The 13,914-nt window shown below is 51.6% G+C and overlaps 1 protein-coding gene across 1 annotated transcript in view; it reads right to left on the bottom strand.

Moving 5' to 3' along the window:
• The window catches only part of SLC6A11 (solute carrier family 6 member 11), a 121,907-nt gene that overhangs the window by 95,012 nt on the left and 12,981 nt on the right, over window positions 1-13,914 (bottom strand). The window contains exon 5 of the mRNA XM_060023056.2: window positions 2,873-3,005. Within this exon, the coding sequence (XP_059879039.1) occupies window positions 2,873-3,005 (133 nt within the window). The remainder of the gene's footprint in view (window positions 1-2,872; window positions 3,006-13,914) is intronic.

Genomic DNA, 13,914 nt, shown 5'->3' with positions numbered 1-13,914 from the left:
AATCTCTAAGGAACCTCACAGGTCCAGCAAACCACATCTCATCCTGGACACTTACCCTGGTCTTGGGCATGAAACATGGGGAAGAGCCCATGAAACCCAATCTTGAGGAAAATACTGAATTGTTCATACGACTTCAGCATTCCCCTTAATAGCCCCATTTAGATCCAGCTGCAACCAACAATCATAGAGCACCTACTATGTTCTAGGCAGTCTCGTCAACGGCCTCTTCATAACCAATCCGCGAGGAAACGGTCATTGCCCTCAGGTCACAGACGACAGGAACGATGGTCCACTCACCCAGAGGCATGGGCTATGTGGTCACCGAGGCTTGGGGTTAATCCCGGCCCTCCCCTCCCTACCTGAGTGTCCTTGAGCAAGTTACGTAACCCCGCGAAGCCTCAGTTTCCTCATCTGTAAAATGGGGATAATGCTAGCCCCTGCGTCTCATGGGGTTGTTTCAAGGTCTGAATGGAAGGGGCATCTGAAGTACTTAACAACCGTCACCTTGCCTTCCCTAAATCTTCTCTGAAATCTCTTGGAACATAGCTCACCGGTTCTTCCTTGATACTTGGTCCCTGCCTTAGGATTCTCTGACACACAGGCTCGATGTCCCAGCCAATGGCAAATGGCCCCACTGGGGACTGAGCTTCCTCCTGAGGGCCAAGTGGAATGAAATTCTGCCGTGGCCCAGGTCCGAGAGCCCAAAGCCACACATGCATGTGGACAGCCCATGCGCGCACCCGCACCAAAACCTCATCACTGCAGCCCTCGCTGGCCCAGCACGGACTCGCAGAAAGGTGGTCATCACAGTAGGAGCAATAAGAGCACCACCCATGATACCTCCTCCCTTTTTTCTATGGTTCACAAAGCACGTTCACATATGTCACCTGGGTAGGGTAGAGGCTGTGCTTTATTTATCTTTACATACCCACTGAATAATGCTAGGTATTAAGCAGATTCTCAGAAACTACTTCTTGAATGAATAAGTTTTATAACAAGATGTTTTTAAATCACCGTCTACTCAGCACATATGATCAGTTCCCCATTCTGCTAAGTGCTGAAATGTGCAGCCTTGCATTTCACTCCTACAACCATCCCTGAGACGAGGTCACTCATCAATCCCTGTTTTGCAGAAGAGGAAACAGGCTCAGAGAAGTTAAGTGATGCACCCAAAGTCTCAGCCAGTGAGAGAGAGAGACCTGAGATGTGGACCATGGTTCCAGACCCTGGTTCTCACCCCCTCCAGTCTTTCTCCTCTTCTTTAGCCAGAAGAGGCAGCAAGGGGGGCATGGGGGCAGGATGCATGTAGTCGATAATGCAATGAATTTTATGTTTGGAAAAACAAAAAAAAATCCTATTGTCTTTAAGACACAAACCAGAGAAAACAAAGATCAGCAAAATCACCTCGGCTGAGGGGACATGAGAGTCTCTGTTCTACTCTCCGGTCCCTGAGGCACAGCTATGACGACTTTCTAGTCCATCCTTGGCCTCCTTATAGCCCACAGCACGGGGCTTGTTGGTATCTCTTCTGTGTTCTCCTAAGCCCCTCCTGCAGGTCTGCCCGCCTCCCACATTCTAGCAGTTTCCTCTTCATCTCACCTACCCCTGTGGGAGCCAAGGGGACCATCTTTTGCAAAACGTCCTGGAGTTATTAAGTTCCTATTTCCTTGGACGTTTCGTCTTCACCCACTGCCCCAGCCAATAACTTAGAATAAAGTTTATGAGCAACTGCCTACCAGAAGCAGGCAGGCGGGGAGTGACACGGTCAGGGTGACACAGGCATTTAAAAAAAGTCTGATTTTCCTCTTTTCCACAAATGAGGAAACTAACGGCATTGACGCCCAGCCACAGGACCAGGGGTGATGGAAATGGTGGGGACTGGTCAACCTAGTATCCCTAGAAGCAGGTGGCTGCGGCCCAACTCAGCCCACTGCTACCGGGTAGGCGTGCAAGCCCAGCGTGGCCCAGTCTTCCCACTCAGCCCACTGCTACCGGGTAGGTCATCAATCCCAGCATGGCCCAATCTTCCAACTTTCCGAGCGACAACAGAGTCCTACTTCTTTTTCCACATATTTCACATGAAACTTCCTGATTTCTGAACGTTGGTAACTAATTCTCCCCCGCCTCTTTTCTTTTTGATATGATACAGGAGTGGGCTGGACTTGGCCATGAGCTACACAGTTATAACCTCTAGTGAGACTTGTGGTACAGATGGCTGTACGCATCAGACGGCCCTTTGCTGCCCTCACTTCTAAGCCTCCCTGGCGGTTGGTGAGCCTGGGCCTTAGGCTCAGGCCGGTGGCCTGTGAGTGGAAGAGCCGCAGTACCTTCCAGGCCAAGGCAGTGCAGAGCTGGCTGTCTCCCCCCATTTCTCCTCCCCTGTGAGGCACTGGCCCTGGAGGCCACCTGCTGCAGCCGGCACAGCAAGGCTACAAGATGGAGGCTGGTGAGAACTCGGGATCTGTAGCGGAGGCGCCCAGCACCACCTGCCCTAGCACACGCCTGGAGTGCAGGTCTTCATTACAAAAACCCCATGGTAGTAGTTCAGCATTTCCTGCTTTCCAAAGCACCTTAACTCTACTTTCCTTATATGACTCTCAACCCAGTTAGAAAACAGGACCAGGCTCTATTATTTCACAGGTGAGCAAACTGAGGCTCAGAAGGTAGAACCGAACACCCCGAGGTGTGTGGCAAACAGGCGGTGGACTGGGATTCCAGCTCTGGACTCCTTGTCTAGCAATCCTCCTAGCCTCCAACTCAGGAGCTGGCCTTCGCCACGTGAGCCCCCTGGCATTCTCTGGGTCCCCTGTGGCTTGTACAAGGACGACTCGCCCCTCCCCTGCCCACGGCTAGCTAAAGATCCACCTCTTACTTTTCCTGTGGACTTGGTTCCCTTCCAGATGCAGAAGTAACAGATGGTCCAGGCTGCCAGCAGACACAAGGCCAGCTCCCAGCGAAGGTTCCCGATGTGCTCGATCCCATCTGAGATGGCCAGGACCCGGCGCCTGCAGAAGGGAGGGCAGAGAGTCACGGGGGTTGGAGATAGCCCACACTGACCCCACCATAAGCAAAGCTAGTGCTGCAGAGGGGCAAGGACAGCCCACTCATTCGCCCACCATTCACCAAGGGTCTTCTCTGAGCCAAACTCAGGGCCGGGTGTGGGAGCCTCAGAAAGGAGAAAGACTCAGCCACAGCCTTCATGGATTCGCTCCATGGGGGATAGGATGCGGGTTAGCAGATGGTTTATGGAAACAGTATGGTAAGAGCTGCAATGGGAAGAAGCACAGGGACTTTGGGAAGACCGAGAAGTACCTAGCCCACCTCAGGGGTGCTGGAAGATGGCAGGACGGTCCATAAACATCCCAGGTCCCTCCCTCAGGGGAGATTACACAACCCTGCTGAACTCAACGGTGGCCAGAGGACTTGCTTTGACCAGCGGCACACACTTCCCTTCAGACGGAGGCGTTCAGAGGCAGGCGGTGTGGTCCGCCATGTTCTCTTCGCCCTAGTGTGGCTCTCATAACAGAAGCATGTGTCAAGGTGGACCTCTAGAAGCCCAAGTTCCTAAGTGAGTACATGAGCCCTCCTGCCACCCCACATGAGCGGGGTGGCTTTTTTTAAATGCAAGAAGCAAGAAGCAAACTCTGCTGAAAGACAAATGCTGGATGATATCACTCTATGTGGAATCTAAAAAATACAACCAACTAGTGAATAAAACATAAAAGAAGCCGGCTTCCAGATACAGAGAACAAACTAGTGGCTACCAGTGGGGAGAGGGAAGGGGGGAGGAGCAAGACAGGGGTAGGGTTTTTTTTTTTTTTAAGGGGTTATTATGGGATTATATAAATCATGGGTGTGAAAATTTTGAAAATTGTAAAGTACTGTAGAACTTAAATAACCTTTCATTCAAAAAAAAAAAAAGCCACAAAAACAAAAAGAAACCCAACTCTGTTGCTTCAAGCTACTAAGTAAGATCTTTGTTACTGCAGCATAACCCAAACTCTCCTGACTGCCACAGGTGTCCGAGAAAGCTTTCTGGAAGAAATGATATTTGAGCCAGATTTTGAAGGATGATAGAGTTTAGCCAGGAGAAGGAGGGGGTAAAGATTGTTTTAGGCCCAGGGACTAGCAAAAGCAAAGGCCAGAAAACGGAGCATGGGATACTTGGGCAACGAGGAAGCCCAGAGACCAGAAGCGAAAAGCAGGACAGATAAACAGAGGAGGCATCCTCGGGAGCCTTGAATAGTGTGCCAAGGGGCAGGAGGGGAGGGTCCCAGAGGGCCCAGGCCACAGGAGAGGGGGACCCTGGCTGCGCTGAGCCAACGTGATCAGCCATGGCCCTCCCTCAGACCCCACCAGTCCTTCAGGGCTGACACAGGCCTGGCTCCTACAACCCAGCCTGGGGTTTGTGTTTCTCTAAAGTCAGACTCGCCACGCTCCATATTGTGCAGAACCATGGCACCAACACAAACCCCCTCCACACTCGCTCCACGAACCCCATGCCGGCTGCCAAGCCACCCCCACCGGGCCACGCCAGTCGCCTGGGCGCTCTGGGAACGTCCTTTGAGAAAGCAGCTCCCATCCCACCAAGCATGAAAGCCTCCCTCAGTGTCTGTCTCCCTGGGAATCCACTCGGGGCCTGATTTTGCATTAATTACTCAATGACACCAATTAGCGCTGGTCTGCAGGCTCCCTCCAGCCCCAGCCCCTGTCGGAGAAATCAGGCAGGCCCCCAAATAAAATTGGGCTGTGTGCAGCCGGGGATTTACTCGAAAGGAAGCCAGCTCTCACACCTATAGGCAGAAGGGGGGACATCTCCTAAATATACATTTATTGAGCATGTACTAGGTACCAGGCACTATATTAATACTGAGGATAAAAAGGCACGCATGGTATGGGGCTTGCCCTGTACTAGGATAAGTTGGACAAAAAAAAGTCCAAGTTATCTGAGAAAGAAAGGAGACAGCTGCTTAGCTATAACGGTTACTTTATTTGCTTCTTATATCTTAGCAGTCTTTGGCTTTAATTCGTTTTAAAACGACAGGCTGTATTAAATGAAACCTTTAAGAGTATCTATCATTAAAACAGAGCAGCAGGACCCAGAGCATGGCCCTTGTGGGGTGCTTGCCAAAAATACAAAAATTCCTGTGGACCCACTGAGTCTGAATCCTTACAAAATGGTTCCCAGGAAGCTACCTTTTCCTACGTTTCCCAGAGGATTGCTCATGCACAGCAAGGCTTGAGCAACACCGGAGAAGGAGAATTTCCTGGTGTTGGAGGAATGATGTACAGACTCCAAGGGTTTTGTTTTGTTTGTTTGTTTCTGAGAGGACATGGACAGGGAGTTAGGGATCCTCTGAGAGGGTACTGAAGGGATGTACTTTCTCCCCAGAGAAATACCCTGATGTGCCCATTCACTCCCCAAATTCTGCAGGAACTTCAGGGTGCTCACAAACTCCCCTGTCTTCAGACTTAGAGCCTCGCAGCCGCGGATGCATAAGTACCACCTTACAAACTGCCCCCCGAAGCTTCCCAAACACCCATCAGGTGGCGAATGAAAAAGGACAACCCAGAGCAGGAAAGAAAGCGGCTACGGCAGACGGAAATGCCCAGGGTACTCTCTGTGCCTGTCACTGCAGCCTCGAAATCTCCATTAAAGAAACACTGAGACAGGCCTAGCAGGGCTGCATGCACACCCATGCCCTCTTGCTGGTGAGGTTGTTTCCTGAACAGAGAATCTGAAAACTGGAAACAGCACAGGGACAGAGGGAGAAAGAAGGGAGCAGACCCGCCAGGAGAGAGCTGGTGCAGGCCCCCCTCTTCCACAGTTTGGATGCTGCAAACTTTTGAGTCATGCAGCTGGCTTCGGCGCCCTCTCACTTAATTGAACAATCTAATTCCCAAAATGGGAAGCAGATTACTAAAAGCTATGCAGGATGAATTGCTCTTTTGTTCCACCAGACATTATTTGAAAACATCCTCAAACTATTTTCTTTAGGTTTAACCAGCACTGACTCTAACTAGCAAGGGACATTGAGTTTCTAAAGAAAGGAGGCTCGGGGACCAGGTTCTCAGCCTGCAGGACTGTGGGGTTGTTTTCAAATCTACAAGGACAGCCTTTGAGAGCATGGGAGCTGGGACACTCAACTCTGGAGACTTGGAGAAAGCACAGCTCTTCCTGGGAAAAAAACTTTCTTAATGACCCTCCCCCGTGAAGCGCCGGGACAGAAGAAAGGTCTGAATAAGGAAGAGTTTGCTGCCAACACCCTGGCAAAAAAGGACCCAGGAACAGACCTCCCGACACCGTTCAGGGGGCGGGAAATGTTGAAGACTGGATGGGGCCCTTCGGAAGGATTCATTTACCCGAGTAATATTGTGCACCTACTACGAGCCAGGCATGAAAGCAGGTTCTTCATGAAGCATTTTTTTCAGGCCATAAGACTATTTCTGGAGATTTCCACCCAGTACCTGGAGGTGTAATGCCTCTGCTTCTCCAGCCCTGGGCACACACAGAGATGGCTGGGCTCAAAAGCCAGCTCTGCTCCTGACAAGCTATGTGACCTTGGGGAAGGGACGTCACCTCCTTTCCATAGGTTTTCAAGCAGGAACTCATCTCACCCTCCCAACAATCCTCGAGGCAGACGCAATTGTTATCATCATTTCAAAGATGGGGAAACCGAGGTGCCAGGCGGTTAGGTAACTTGCCCAAAGTCATGCCGAGAGCAAGTGACGGGCGGGATCTGAACCCAGGGATCCTGGCTCCAGGGCCCAGACTTGCAGCTGCAGTGCTAGCTCCTAGATTCCCCCATGACACTAAGAGGTGTTTGGGAAGCTTCGGGGAGCAGTTTGTAAGGAAGCCCTTCCTTCCTTTACAAGTTAAAGCCATGTTGAATGCACCCCCCCAAAGCTACCTCACGTGACTTCGTGCGCTGGGCAAAAGTAGTACACAGCACGCATCCTTCACGCATTTATGAATTTATTCAAGTGATACTTATTAAGGTGTTTTCAGTGTGTCAGGTACTGTGCTACACTTGGGGTCCTTCAAGAGCTCATGGTCCACGGGGGAAGACGGACAAGTGAACAGAGCAGAGTGTGGAGAGGGTCAGGACAGGGAAAAGCAGAGGAACCTCACTGCAGATCTGGCCAGTATCTGGACGTGGGAGCGGGGCTGTGGAGGCCCTGGAGGGTTAACAAAGAAGAGGGAGGCATTTGGGGCAGAAAGTCCACCAAAGGCAAAAGCCAGGAGGCTGGAACAAGGGCTCGATGTGCAGCAGGAAGCGGGGTAAGAAGTGGGGGCAAAGGATCAGGCTGGAGTGATGAGCAAGAGCTGGACTCTGAGCCTTGCTGAGGAGCTGGGGCTTCATCCTGAGGGTGATGGAAGCCGAGAAGAATCTTAAAAAAGAGGAAGACTACATCAGGTGCATGTTTCCGAAAGCTCTCTTTGGCTGCACTGGAAAGACTGGAGGGTAAGGGTGGAATGGAGCGAGGTGCCCAGTGTGGAGACTTTTGCCTTAATTTGGACAATAAAGAGGGAGGGGCTGGACGAAGGTAGGGAAATGGCCCTGGAGGGGAACAGATGGGCTGGGGAGCAGCAGGGGTGCAAGGTGGCTGCCTGGGGGTGGCAGGTAGCAGGGAAGTTGGAGGTCCAGACGGACGCCAGGTTTGTACCTTCATGGATGGGGGTCATTAGCTGAGCAGGAATGAATTGTCAATCGGTGTAGAGGAGGAGGAGGTGGAAGGTCAATCTTTTTTTGTTTTGTTTTGTTTTTTTTTTTGCGGTACGCGGGCCTCTCATTGTTGTGGCCTCTCCCGTTGCGGAGCCCAGGCTCCGGACGCGCAGGCTCAGCGGCCATGGCTCACGGGCCCAGCCGCTCCGTGGCATGTGGGATCCTCCCGGACCGGGGCACGAACCCGCGTCCCCTGCCTCGGCAGGCGGACTCTCAACCACTGCGCCACCAGGGAAGCCCCGGAGAGTCAATCTTTTAGATAAGGTGATTTTGAGATGCTTGTGGGACACCCAGTCGGCTGCGAGGCCCAGAGGCAGCTGGGTGTCTGGGTACAAACCTCACAATAGAGATGCAGGCAGGAGATTCAGACCCGAGCCCTTGGCCATCAAGTGTCCTGGGAGAGCATGAGGCCGCCTGGGGAGAGCTGGAGAAACGGGAGGGAGAGGGCTGGCCACAGAACCCCCAGAACCCCATCACTTACAGGGCAGATGGAGGCTGAGAGGAGCCCTTTGAGGAGAGAGAGAAGGGTTAGGCATCCCTGAAGAAGGTGGCATCCCCAGAGGCAGAGGGAGAGAGCGTTCCAGGAGGGCAAGGAACCCATCTGCCAAGTGCCTCCAAGTGGCCTGGTGAGAGGGAGGGCACTGCGGGATTCGGGGCCAGAGTGGCAGGTGAAGCAAGGAGAGCTGCCTAGCCCTGGCGGGGCAGACTTCAGACAGCGGCACGCAGGGAGCAGAGGGGAGGTGAGACCTGTTGAGGCGGCTCTTTGGAGAAGTTGCTCTGATGAGAATGCGAACTAGTAGTTCTTGGCCACAGGGCATCAGAGCTGTCTTACCTACGCTTGTTTAATTTTCAGGTTGGCATGACTGGGATACTTAATGGAAAAGAGCCAGGAGGGAGGGGAAGCTTCAAATGCAGAAGGGAATGGGGGGCGAGGGAGGAAAGAAGCAGGTAGAAGTCTCTGAGACGGGCAGCAGGGAAAGAATCCATGCGTGGAGACGTCATTTCTACAGGAAGAAGAGGGAAAGAATTGGGAATCCAAGAGGTGAGTTGAAAAGCAAACTATCCTCATTAAGAGACTCTCAGAGTAAGGAACAAGAAGGAGCTGATAGCAGAGGGGACTGTGGCAGGTGCCACCCAAGAGCCCTCACATCTCACTGCATTCAGTCCTCATACCAACATAACTACCATGAGGGCATTCTTATACCCATTCTACAGGTGGGGAAACTGAGGCCCAGAATGGTGAAGCAACTGGCCCAGATTGGGACCTGAAACCAGGTTCTTCTGATGGCCACACATCCTTCTGTCTCGGCAGAAGCTGACCCCAGAGAGAGGATGCCTCCCACTCAAGGCTTCTGCTATGTCCTCCGCAGTCTGAGGGAAGTGGCTGGAATCCGATCCTGCAACACCCTCACTGTCCTCTCTGTGTCTCACATACACAGAGGGGCTGAGTCCAGAGGGAAGGAAACAGCCTCATACCTGGCGCTTTCCTTCCACACACTAGCTTCCAGAGCCGAGAGTCGTTTGACCAAAGAAAGCAAAGATGGAGTAGACCCTTCTCTCCCACCACCGCAGAGGGCCTGGGAGGGGCGCTGTGGGAACGGGTCCCAAGCCGACCGGGGAGGCCTCATCTCAGTGTCCAGCATGGAGCCGGCAAACGCATCACCTTTCTTTAACCTGCCATGGAGGGTAGCACTGCCAGGGATGCAGAGGCCGCCCTAAAAGCTGGCACTGAGGGACTGCGCTATAAATAGCCTTGCTCAGTCCTCCTTTCTGGTCTCCCAAAGCAACAAACAAAGACAGCCCATCACCCAAACAAATGCGCCTTCCCTGCCCCCTCCATAATCCCTCCACCTTCGGGGTCCTGCTCTCACTTCCCCGGCCCAGTGCAGGCCCCCAACTCTCCCCGTGTACGGGGTCTGCTCCTGCAGAGCCCTCGATCGAGGCCCTAAACTGAGCTGAGGACTCAGGGCAAGGGCCCTCCTAGGCCTCTGCATCATGTATTCACTCAGGAGAGTGACTGGATGCTACCTGCGCGTTGCTGAGGGCCCTAAGAGCAAGGCCTGCAGTGATGAGGAAGGCAGGTGAGTCCTGCCCTCAGGGAAGAGAAAGGTGATGACAAGGTCAGTGACAGTCTGCACTCCCTTCATGCTTACTGAGGCCAGTGCAACCATGATTCCTACTTTACTGATGGGAAAACTGTAGCTTAGGGCAGCAACATGCCCAGAAAGGCAGAGGCAGAACCTGAAGCCACATCTATCCAACTTCAGAGACACTGCTCGGACCCATGGCCCCATCTTGGGGAAGATGGACTAGAAATTGTGTCACCCAGGGAAGACAACTAGGCAACGAAGCTGGTCTGTGGGGTCTGGAGCTTCCATGCCAACTTCTTCTATCACTGCAGAAATCCTCCTCCCAGGTCGCGAGGAAGTCCCCTCCAGTCCCCTCCACTTTCCAGGATTCATTCCACGGTTCTCTCTGCCAAGAATGTCCCTGTAAATTCTCACATGCCTTAAAAATTCTGCCTGTCCTTCAAGCACCAGCTCAAATAATACAAAGCCTCACCAAGTGCTTCCTTGGTCCCCACCTGTACCCTGAGGACGGGTCCCTCCTTCCCCATGAAGGTGCAGTGAGCATCTACACGCACCAGGCACTCCTAGGTCAGGGGTCAACAAACAGTTTCTGTAAAAGGCCAAATAGTACAGATTTAGGTTTCGCAAGGCATATGGTCTCTGTCCCAACTATTCAACTCTATCCTTGCAGTGTGAAAGCAGCCAGAGACAATATGTAAATGAACACTATGGCTGTCTTCCAATAAAACTTTATTTACAAAAACAGGCAGCAGATGGGATTTGGCCCATAGTTTCCTGACCTCTGTCCTAGGCTAATGCTTCCCAAAGAACACTAATCCTTTAATACACCCTGAGGTCACACTGGGACCTCACTGAGAAATGGCTGCACATTATAGCCCTCCTTAGAGAGGCCCAATGCTCATTAGACTATTAAAGGCTCTGAGAAGTCCTGCAATAAAGACACCTCTATAGCTCTGTCTAACCCAATGTTTCCCAATCTTATTTAGAACTATTCCCCATTAAAGTGAAAATTAAAACCACAATGAGATACCACTAGGGTGCACCCAAGAGGACGGCTGTAATCAAAAAGACAGACAACAGGGCTTTCCTAGTCGCACAGTGGTTGAGGGTCCACCTGCCGATGCGGGGGACACGGGTTCGTGCCCCGGTCCGGGAAGATCCCACATGCCGTGGAGCGGCTGGGCCCGTGAGCCATGGCTGCTGAGCCTGCGCGTCCGGAGCCTGCGCTCCACAACGGGAGAGGCCACAACAGTGAGAGGCCCGTGTACCGCAAAAAAAAAAAAAAAAAAAAAAAAAAAAGACAGACAATGATAAATGTCCTCAAGAATACGGAGAAATGGAACCCTCACATATTTCTGGTACGAATATAAAATGTTCTGGCCACACTGGAAAAGTCTGGTAGTTTGTTAAGAATTTAAACATAAAACTCAGCCATTCCACTCCTAGGTTATTCAAAAAGAGCCCAAAACTGAAAACCACCCAAATGTCCATCAACCAATAGACAAACTGGGGTCGATCCATACAATGGAATATTATTCAGCCACGAAAAGGAACAAAGCAGTGACACACGCTAGAATATGGATGAACCCTGGAAACATGATGCTAAGTTTCATGAGGACAGTAACAGAGACCACACACTGCATGACTCCACTGAATATGCAACGTCCAGACTACACAAATCCACAGAAACAGATAGCAGGTGAATGGCTGCCTGGCAGGGACAGTGAGATTAACTACAAATGGCATGAGAGATCTTGCTGGGGAAATGGAAATAGTACAAACCTATTTTGCGGTGACAATTTCACACTTGGCAAGTTTGCTCGAAAATCACCTACTTGCACACCTAAACGGCGTGCAGTTTATGGCATGTAAATTATACCACAAAGCTATTAAAAAGTTGTTAAGAAGGAAGTGCCCCATCACGTTTCTGCCTTTCCAAAGCAATACCTCCTAACTTTGTGTAGAACACACTTTGGCACGGAGCACTGGGCAGTCTCGCGTATGTTGTCTTGTTTTACACCCACTGCCCAGAGCAGACTGAGGCTCCAAGTAGATATGGACCTTGCCATAGATCACAGACTGGAAAGTGGCAGAGCCTGGCCTGGCGCACCAGTCTCCTGACCCCAAGTTCAATGCCTGTTCTGGTCCTGCATGGCTGGAGGGTAATATCCAGCAAGATAGGAAGCAGTAAGGAGAGGTGTCTATAAGTAGGGATCCCACGCCACGGAAAGGGCCTCACTGCTCCGTGGCTGGAATCCCAGCGCCCTTCTCCTCCTTACCAGGACTCAGCACAGCCTTCCCAGACCCCCGGGTTCCCCTGGTACAGCAGCTCTGTGTTATGAGTGGCCAAAAGCTCAGGGAGGGTCTGACACCTGGCGGGGTCGGCCCCTCCAAGACACTCTGTGTTAAGGCTGGCAGAGAGCCACTGTCTGCGACGGAGGGACTGCGGGCAGGAGAGGCACACGTGACATCAGGAAAAGCCCTGGACGAGAGATCCAGAGCAGGAGCGGGCATCTGCCCCCAGGTCCAGGGTATCCCACCAGGAGGCCTCTGTTTTTTGAATGACACCTCATCCACCTGAGCTGTTGGGTGGGAGAGTGGGGACAGGCTGAGAAAGGGCAAGATGCAGGGGTGAGCGGAGCCACCGTCGACTGGTTACTGCCCCCCTGCTTCCATCACTGGTTACTGCCCCCCTGCTTCCATCACTCTATGCTGACTGCACCTGGAAGGGTGGTGAGGTGCACCCATTTGCCAGGGAGGAAAGTGAGGTTCAGAATCACCTGCCCAGGGCCCCCAGGAGTGAGTGGGAGAGTCAGGTCCCAGCTCTGGTGCTTCTTCCTCATCTTAGAGGTCTTCCAGGGAAAGCATGGAGCAGAGTGTGTGTGCGTGTGTGTGTGTGTGTGTGTGTGTGTGTGTGTGTGTATGTGTGTGTAAATCTGGAGAGTTTCAAACACTTTCTCCTGGTTTTATTAGAAGTGATAAGGAATCGAGATAACACGCTAAAATTTGGGAACAACCCCTTCTGAGTTACTCTCTGCCTGAGCCTGAATTCAAGTCATTCATGAACCTCTTGTGCCACCAGCTGCAGGGCCACAACATACTCCAGGAGGCCAGCATCAATTTCCATCTCTCATCACAGTAGATCAGAGTCCGCTTGCCTCACACTCAAGGCCTGGCTCAGCTGGAAACCACAGTATTCTATTAAAAGCAACATTCAAGTCATTTCCTAAAGGTACCTCTTGAAATCCAACAAGACAAAAGCCAACAGGTGTTTTGTGTTTTGTTTGTGCTGGGCGCTGGAGACAAGTCATTCCTCATTCGTTCCTCCCTCCCTCCACCAATTATACATCTCCATCTACAGCAAAACTCTCTCTTCAAGACCCTAGGGCCACAGGGCTGCAGATAGAAGGGACACACCAGTCGGATTCTGCCCCGTGATAAAACAGGAAGCTGATGGCATTTCAGACATGGGCGGGAGGAGCATGTACGGAAGGGTGGAGGGATGCAGGTGGGATCAGAGAGGGCCGGCTCTCAGCCCAGCTCCAGCTCTTGCTAGACAAGAGAGGCACTTTGGATAAGTCCCTTAACCTCTCCCTGCCTCAGAATCCCCTGAGTGAGATGGGAATCTGTTCAGTGATGCTGTATCATGTATCCCCTGGGTGGGTGGATTAAATGAAGCGATAGGCCTGGAGGGCCATGCTCAGGGCCAGGGTACACAGTAGCTGCTTAGCAACTAACTGCAACTTCCCTTCCTTTACTTCATCCATCAGGATGTAAAAGGAATCTCAGTCAGAACTCTTGTGGTTCCGTAAATCACTGCTTCCCATTACTCGGTGTAAGACATCCACTATTTATGAAAACAAATGCCCTCATAGCTGATTTTATATACAAATATCTTTAATGATCAAGACTGGATAATACTAGGAGTTCTATAAAAGGGAGCTGATCTAAGAGATGAATTACGTTTCTGAACCTGGGAACTTATACTCTTCAACAGACAGGGCAAAAGCAAAGTAAGAGGACACAACTCCACGAGGTTAAAAAACATTCATTCATTCATTCAATCTTCTATCCATGTGTTTGAATAAATATTTTGT

Source organism: Delphinus delphis, chromosome 10 (genome assembly GCF_949987515.2).
Source record: "Delphinus delphis chromosome 10, mDelDel1.2, whole genome shotgun sequence".
Taxonomy (NCBI): domain Eukaryota; kingdom Metazoa; phylum Chordata; class Mammalia; order Artiodactyla; family Delphinidae; genus Delphinus; species Delphinus delphis.
Note: the sequence above shows the minus strand (reverse complement) of the source record. Positions and strands in the feature narration are given on the sequence as shown.